The sequence below is a fragment of the Clarias gariepinus genome, chromosome 3, assembly GCF_024256425.1.
Source record: "Clarias gariepinus isolate MV-2021 ecotype Netherlands chromosome 3, CGAR_prim_01v2, whole genome shotgun sequence".
Lineage (NCBI taxonomy): Eukaryota > Metazoa > Chordata > Actinopteri > Siluriformes > Clariidae > Clarias > Clarias gariepinus.
This window is the reverse complement of record NC_071102.1, coordinates 44,364,957-44,373,867: the sequence shown is the minus strand read 5'-3', so window position 1 is coordinate 44,373,867 and position 8,911 is coordinate 44,364,957. Positions and strand designations below refer to the sequence as shown.

Here is an 8,911-nt window from a genome sequence, read left to right as displayed (position 1 = left end):
TTAAAACATCTTTTATTACTGCAATCCAAAAAACTAGAAGAGTCACTTCACTGTAGCCTAAAACTCTGTGTTATGTTGTTATAGATAAATATTCAGTGATTTGCTGGTACAGACAGGTACAGGTTTAAAACTAAACCTTTGTATGAAAAAAAAACACACTTCATACAGTATCATGTATTTAATTTACAATGACATTATGTTCTGGTGTTAAACAGTTACAGAGATATTAAAGCTCCAGCCATCTTGCCTTTTGAAACATTACACCATTAGCAGCTAAATATCAGAAACATACAGAAAGGTTTAGTTTGATCATGTGGTGAAAAACTACTGTGAGAACGTTACTGCAGAAGGTCAAACTCTGAGAATGTGAAGCTGAAGATGGAACTGTTCACCTTAGACATCTGCTAGACATGTTAGTGTGCAGACTGTGACCGCAATCGTGTGGCACAGCTTATTTGTGTGTGTGTGATTTTTTTTTTGTTACATCACAGGGTGAAAATCCACCACAGTGTAGCTGCTTTCATTCTGTGTTTTTGGCCACCAGCTCTGTAAAAGAGCACAAAAGTCATGAGAACTGTGTGTAGATTTATCTGTTAAATATATTTAAAGTGTAAAACACTTTGCACTGTATAACACATAAAGCACACTAATTAGCACATAAAACATAACGTACACACTAACACATATGACACACTGTAAGCTCTAACACAGTGTAAAGTGTGTGTGTCTATACAGTGACTTTACCAGTGATCCACTGACTTGTTGAAGCTTCACATCACAGATTGAAGATTTGTTGTTTTTCCCACAGCAGCTTATGATCGAGACTAAAACATCACAATGAAGTCTGAATAAGCCTTTATCATTAATGAAATATAGAAACACAGTGAGAACTAAAAGTCAAAGAGCTTAACTTGTCTTGTATATGTTCCACAACCAGGCATGAAGGATCTCCTCTAAAGGAGATCCAGGTCCTAGGCCTGCTCTGGTTAACCCGTCACAACTCGCAATTTGACTGGATCAGGAATATGATCACAGCTTTTAACCCGTAATGTTCGATGACCTGCTTCCACGTCTTGCCTTAGTCCTGCCTCTGCGGAGAAACCACCGGATCTCACCCACGTCCCTTCAGAGTACTACAATCTCATGGAGGTTTTCAGTAAATCTTGTGCCGTCTCTCTGCCCCCCCACTGACCATACGACTGTGCCATCGACCTGCTTCCGGGCACCATGCCTTCCAAGGGCCACCTAAACTCACTGTCACCCAGGAAATGCGAGGCTATGAACTAGTACGTCTCAGAGTCCCTTGCAGCAGGGATCATTCGCCCTTCTCTCTTCCCGGTGGAGTCGGCTTCTTCTTTGTGGGCAAGAAAAATGTGTCCCTTCATCCTTGCATTGATTATAGGGGCCCGAACGAGAAAGTCAGTAAAGAACCAATACCCCCTTCCATTAATGGCAACCACCTTTTAACTCCTGCCTTTAACACCCCAATGGGACACTATAAAGATTTCCTGAATTCATCCATGTTTGTCTATTTGGACAATATTTTGATCTTCTCTCAAAACCTAGAGGATCATCAACATCATGTTTGGCAGGTGCTGCAAAGACTCTGCCACAGCTGGACCAACCACAAGTACCTGTAATACCTACAGAGCGCCAATGGGCTAAACTCTCTGTGTCACTTTTCTTTGCCAGGTCCAACTTCATCCTCTCCTATCATCCAGGGTTAAAGAACTTCAAGCCAGGCACACTCTTCAGGCAGTTTTCGCCCACTCATAACTCCACCGCCAATGAGACCATCATCCCCACATCCTGTTTGCTTGTAGTGGCCGAGCTTGATATTGAAACCAAGGTCCAGCAAGCTTCCACATTCTGACCGCACTCCCGTCTAACGTTGCGATCATTCATTTGCACTTGGGTGCATTTCGATCTGCTCTACCGCATAACAAACAACACACCTCTGACGGGCCTCCTCAGATCGTTACCAATCCCATTCCGTCCATGGTCCGACATTGCACTGGACTGTGTCACGGGATTACCCTCCTCAAATGTCTATGCTTGCATCATGACATGGTGGATCGGTTCTTTAAAGCCGCGCTTTTCATTCTGCTACTCAAACTCCCATCTGCCAAGGAGACCACCGACCTCATGATAATCCACTATTCAGGCTTAACGGCCTCCCCAAAGACATTGTCTCTGACCGTGGGACCCAGTTCACCTTGCAGTTTTGGATGGCCTTTTGCAGACTCATTAGAGAAAATAAAAAGTGCACAATGCTTCTGTAAATAGTGAAATTTATCTAAAAAGTTCTGTTTCTCTTATGCACTTTAATGAATTCATACTACAACCCCTATCTGTAGTGAAGAACACCGCAGTCAGGCACTGATTTTTTGAAAAAGTACCAACACTACTGTAGGCTTCGTACAGGAAACTTAATATCAGTGATGTGGATAAAGTGTCACTTTTCTGTTAATAACAGCAGTAACTGTCAATAAATTCCTTCTTTATATGAAGAACGAAACACATTCTGACATGTTGGTATAAAGAAAACAATCACTTTTAGTGTGATCAATAGTAACTCTGCTTTACACTATCACTGATTATCTTCCTGTAGGATATCTACAGTGTTTAAGTCCTCATATAACTCACCTGTGACTGCAATGATCACAACACAGTTTATTATTCCTGATACAATGTATAGTTTCCTCCAAAATCTGATCTCATCATCTTTATCAGCTGTCTGATTCTCTACAAACATGACAAAGATCAAAGAGTTTGAATTTAAACCCTCAGTTAAATTATAATAAAGTATTGATTTAACACACACATTTCCTTTAACTATAATAAATAAACTCACCGTGATTCTGGATGTAAAGTCTGATTCCTCTACTGCTGTTGTGAAGTGAAGCATTTTGAGTTTGACTACAATAATACACTCCTAATTCATTAGTACTGATATTGTGTACTAATAAAGTGCTGTTGTATTGCAGTGAGAATCTTTTGCTGAATGATGTGTTACTGTATTCTGCAGTCAGCGATTTACTTGAGTAAGAGCGTAATATAAACACTGGAGGTTCTAACGGCTTCATCAGGAACCAGTACACATTTTTTACAGAGACCTCACACTTTAGAGTCACATTCTGTCCCAAATCTACCGACTTCTCTGTGAAACTCTCTGCAGCTCCACAGCACACAAGGAGATCTAACAAAAAAAAAAAACAAGCAGTGACTGTAAAAAGCACTGACTGTAATTTACTGCTGATTAAGAATGAGGAATGTACTTATGAAATATGATCAGTGATTTAGTTAAAGGAAATAAACTTACAGAAGTAGATGTGGAGGATCTTCATGATGAAACTTGATCTCTGGTCACAAATTGTAAATTGTCAGTGAGGAAACTTCAGACATGAACACGTTTAGAGCTACAGGACTGAGGGGGAAGTGGCAGTTCAACTTACTCTGACCGCAATGTTTTTTTTCTCTTTCTGATGAAAAGATTTCACAGAAAATCTTCTAAGATTTGAAAAAAATCCCGAGAAAAAAAAATACAGTCAACTGATTTCTTGATACACAATTATAGATCTATTCAGTTTAGTCTCCCAGTATAGGGCCCTGTTGGTGACAAAGGTGACAAAGGCAGAGCAGAGTACAACGTGGTGGAAGTTGAAAAAGAAAGAATGTTGTGTAGTTTTCAGCGGGGAGTTGAGACAGGCTCTGGGTGGTCAGGGGGTGCTGCCAGTCACATTGTGTTTTTCGTATATTTAAAGAAAGCGTTCAAGGTGGAGGTGGGTCTGCATCAAGGATCTGCTCTGAGCCCCTTCTTGTTTGTTCTGGTGATGGACAGGATGACAGATGAGGTTAGACAGGAGTCTCCATGGACCTTGATGTTTGCAGATGACATTGAGCATTGTAGCAAGAGCAGGGAACAGGTGGAGCTAAATCTAGAGAGGTGCAGGCACGTTCTGAAGTATCAGCAAAAATAAAAAGCTGTTGGTAGAAGCAGTGGTGAGACCAGCGATGCTCTACGGTTTAGAGACAGTGGCACTGAAGAAAAGACAGAAGGCAGAGCTGGAGGTAGAGTAATTTGAATATGTTGAGGTTCTCTTCAGGAGTGACAAGGATTAACAGGATCAAGAACGTGTCCATTAGAGGGACAACCCATGTAAGATGTTTTGAAGATAAAGTCAGAGAGGCCAGATTGAGGTGGTTTGGACATGTTCAGTCTTTGTAAATATATTGGTAGATGGATGCTTAGGTTGGAACTGCCAGGCAGGAGGTCTAAAGAAAGTGAGAGAGGACATTAAGTTGGTGTGAGAGAAAAGGATGCAGAGGATAGGATTAGATGGAGGCAGCTGATTTGCTATGACGACCCCTGAAAGGGAACAGCCAAAAGACAAACAAGAAAACACTGGGCTTCATACAGGAAAATTCACATCAGTAATGAATGTGACGTGTTAATTGCTGTAATTAACACTGTAACAGTTGTAATTGTTATTATACTGCTGTGTTATAAGAACTATAGGATGTGCTGTCAGTCATATAACTGATATCAGTGGCCATAGCCCAGTTCATCAACCCTGTTACAATGAAGAGATTCCTCCAGAGTCTGCTCTCTTCATCTTTATCAGCTGTTTGATTCTCTGCAAGCATGATAAAGACAAGATAGTCTGAACTTCTATTAAATAAACCACTCAATTATAAAATTTTATCTGTATAGTGATTTAAACAATTGTCATTGTCACAAAGCAGCTTTACACAATCAAAAGAATTATTTAAGTTTGTATGGAATGTGAATGAATCAAAATGGTCAGAGTCCCTGGTGAGCAAGCCAAGGGCGAGAGTGGCAAGGGAAAAACTCCCTGAGATGGTAGTAGGAAGAAACCAGACTTAACAGGGAACCCATCTTCATTTGGGTGTAACAGAGCAGGAATTGCTCTGCATTCATACTGTGTGTGTCACGTACTGCTGATGTAGGACTGTGGGCTGAGGTGTGGCATAGACGCAGAGGGGGATGACGTGTAACAAAGTCTTTTAATAATCAACAAACAAAACATGAACAAAGGAAGTTTGCTGTAATTGGGAGCATACTATAAACAAAACCAATAATCAACTAATACACAGACAAGGGATTACACAAAATATACAGTACAGACAGGGGATACAAACCAAATGAGACAAGCCACTAAACAGACTAGAGGACTAAACACAGTGGACTATACATGCCAGAGGCACACACAAGACAGGCTTGGCTAGGCCTACTAGCTGTTCTGCACATTGGCTGCTAAGCTAGCTAGTAGCCAAACAGGCTAGTAGCCAGAGACCCAAGGCGCAAACAAACTAGATACACAGCAGACTAGGTATGAAACAGGCTAAGAACTATAAAGGTTAGTGGCTAAACAGGTTAGTAGCTAAACAGACTATGATCTAAATAGACGAGGAGATTAGACAGACTCGAAGACTAAACAGAATAAGATCTAAGCAGGTTAGTAGTGCACTGGTTAGTATTTATACAGACTAAGAACTACACATGCAAAGGAGGTTACTAACACATAAGGGTAAACACACAAGGCTAATTTTCCTAGAGGTTAATCCTGCTAGGAGACACAGAGACAAAGAGACATACTTAAGACAAATATAAACTTAAAGCTCCAGAAACCAAAAGCCCAACTAGAATTAAACAAACTAAAACAGAACAGAACCAAACAAAACAAAGACCAACTTAACAGGACCCACATTAATGCTCGACCCAGTCTCCCAGAACATCCAGCTATTTATAATGTAACTAATTAGCTACCTCGTTCAGGTGAGCACCTGCATCACCTGACCGAGGTGCCTTCTGGGAAACTGTGTCTACCAACAAAAACTACAAACCAAAAACAGTGCCCTCTAGTGGTGAACCCTCACAGTGTTAGTTTTATTCAACCACTATAATGACTATTAATATCATTAAAATAATCACATTTCATTGCTTTGCAGCCTGAGATGAAGACAGACACACTTTTTTATACACCTGACTTTACTCAGTGCAACTTTTAACATCCAAGTGAACAATATAACACCAACATGTCAGAAAAATAGGGGAAAAAAACGGAATCAATAATATGAAAAGCATTACCCTCTTATGATAACTTATAGACTTAATCAGGTAAAGCTAATCAACTTCTCAATGTCACAAAAAGCCATTTGACCTTCAACTGAGATCAGCTGTTAACATTGTGATTAGCTCAGCAGGTAAAGCTGCAGCATGAGTGTAAATAAAGCAAACAATCAACTATGAGTGGCAAAGCACTGCCAAAAGATCTCCCTGGATAACACTCTGCACAGGCACAAGTCAGGAAATGAATACAAAACATTTTTCAAAGGCTTTATTACTGCCTGGGGCTTTTTGAGGGTCTTAACATGCTTAAAAAGTCATGAACATTACCATACAGGTTGTAATCTGCTGTCATTAGGACACCTGAGTGGCTGGGCCCTGGGTGCCTTCACAGGAGATTTTACTGCAAAGGTCATAGATACTTGCACATACACATGTAAAACTCCGTAAACATTTAGATCCTATTGAGGTTAACAACTTTTATTCAGCATATCATGGGCTCTACAGGAGGTTAGTCATTTTGGGTTGTTTGCAAACACTCATTCTGACCCTCATGTTCTTTTTTATTCTGAAGACATAATTTTTTTTTATTCTAACAGAAATCATGTTATATTTGTAGAAAACATTTTTTTTATCTCCCCTTTAGATAAGATGTCACAAAAACATTAAATTTATTTTGTGATAAACAATAATAAATCAGTTTCATTCAGTGTCCCTGGAATAGGTGTTAAGGTAGATTTAGGGTCTGGATAATGAGCTTTTATCTTACGCGCATGTGCCAGTTGTATTCGTGTTCAGGCACCGCAATCATACACAGCTTATGGAAACAAATAGTGGTCACAATGTGTGTGTGTGTGTGTGTGTGTGTGTTGTGTGTGTGTGTGTGTTACATCACAAGCTGAAACTGAATAAACTTCACCACAGTGTAGCTGCTTTCGCTCTGTACTTTTGGCCACCAGCTCTGTAAAATAGCACAAACATCATGAGGACTGTGTGTAGATTTATCTGTTAAATAGATTTAAAGTGTAAAATACTTTATATACCACATAAAACACATTGCATTAATTAGCACATACTGTAACTCACCAAACACACCAAACTGTGAATGAAAGCTGTGCACTAATTAATAACTGAAGTGTTAATTGTGTGTGTATCCAGTGACTTTACCTGTGATCCACTGACTTCTTGAAGCTTCACATCACAGTTTGGTGATTTGTTGTTTTTTCCACAGCAGCTTACGATTGAGACTAAAACATCAGAATGCAGTCTGAATAAAGTCTGAATGTCATTAATCCAACATATTTACACACTGAAGACTGAAGGTCTGTGAGGTTTGGTTATTATTCCTCATATAACTCACCTGTGACTCCAACAATCACAACACAGTTTATTATTCCTGATGTGATGAAGAGATTTCTCCAGAGTCTGATCTCATCTATATCTACTGTCTGATTCTGACGCTCTTCAATCCTACATGTCTGATTATCTACAAACACGACAAAGATCAGAGAGTTTAAACTTAAACCCCTCAGTGTAATTATAATGAAGTATTGATTTATCACACACATTTAATGTAACTATAATAAATAAACTCACCAGCTGAGTGATTTTGGATGTAAAGTCTGATTCCTCTGCTGATGTCGGGAGGTAAAGCAGTTTGAGTTTTAATACAATAATACACTCCTAAATCATTAGTACTGATATTGTGTATAAATAAACTGCTGTTGTATTGCACTGGAAATCTCTTGCTAAAGGCCGGGTCGCTGTATTCTGGCTCGTGGATGCTACTTTCGAAAGAGCGTAATATAAACACTGGAGGTTCTGACGGCTTCATCAGGAACCAGTACACATCTGTTACAGACACCTCACACTTTAGAGTCAAATTCTGTCCCAAATCTACCGACTTCTCCCTGAAACTCTCTGCAGCTCCACAGCACACAAGGAGATCTAACAACAAAACAACAATAAAAATCACTGACTGTAATTTGCTGTTCATTAAGAATGAGGAACATACACATTAAATATGTTCAGTGATTTAAAGGAAATAAACTTACAGAAGTAGATGTGGAGGATCTTCATGATGAAACTTGATCTCTGGTCACAAATTGTAAATTGTCAGAGAGGAAACTTCAGACATGAACACCTTGCTATAGGACCCCACATGGAAAGAACCTATATGAGGATATATGCGCATACTGTATATGAAGCCTATATGCAGTATATATGCATATATATGATAATATATATGCTGCATATAGGCATAATTGAGGTGCATATATGTGCATACACAGGCCATATAGGTCTCCTGTATTGCTTCTTTATATCCACATATAAGCCCTATATGTACATACAAGATATGTCTCCTATATAGCTCATGGTAGGATCTGGTCATTTTAGCTCATATCTCACTTTGGCAACTGTCATACATGATGCACTCATATTTTCTATTATCAAGGCCATGACTAAAAAAAAAAAAAAAAAAACTTATGTGCGAACACGTGAAATTGGTATCACATGTAATTGGCATGTTATGGAATTTAACTATAGTTATACACATTTTAGAATTTCTGTCGCACTTCCTTATCTGCTAATGACCCGAGGCAGGACACGCCCACACGCCAATCACACGGAAATCAGTCCGGCTAATTTACATACTAGGCCACGCCCCCGGACACCGGCATGAAAAACACACACACAAAGACAGGCTTGAGTTTACACACAGATTCAGTTTTCTGCACGTTTGGAAGATGAGAAGGAAACTCTTCAGAATGTTCTGGAAAGTGGGAGGAGTTTATATTTACCTCAGAAGAAGACTGTGTG

General features: G+C 39.5%; 1 protein-coding gene across 1 annotated transcript; it reads right to left on the bottom strand.

Moving 5' to 3' along the window:
* Positions 1 to 238: 238 nt before the first annotated feature.
* On the bottom strand, positions 239 to 3,347 carry LOC128518723 (uncharacterized). The gene is made up of 5 exons (XM_053491963.1): positions 3,323 to 3,347; positions 2,855 to 3,199; positions 2,647 to 2,745; positions 745 to 824; positions 239 to 546 (listed from the first exon to the last, which is right to left on the bottom strand). Exons 1-5 carry the CDS (start codon positions 3,345 to 3,347, stop codon positions 481 to 483), a joined length of 615 nt encoding a protein of 204 aa, XP_053347938.1. The 3' UTR covers positions 239 to 480.
* Positions 3,348 to 8,911: the final 5,564 nt, after the last annotated feature.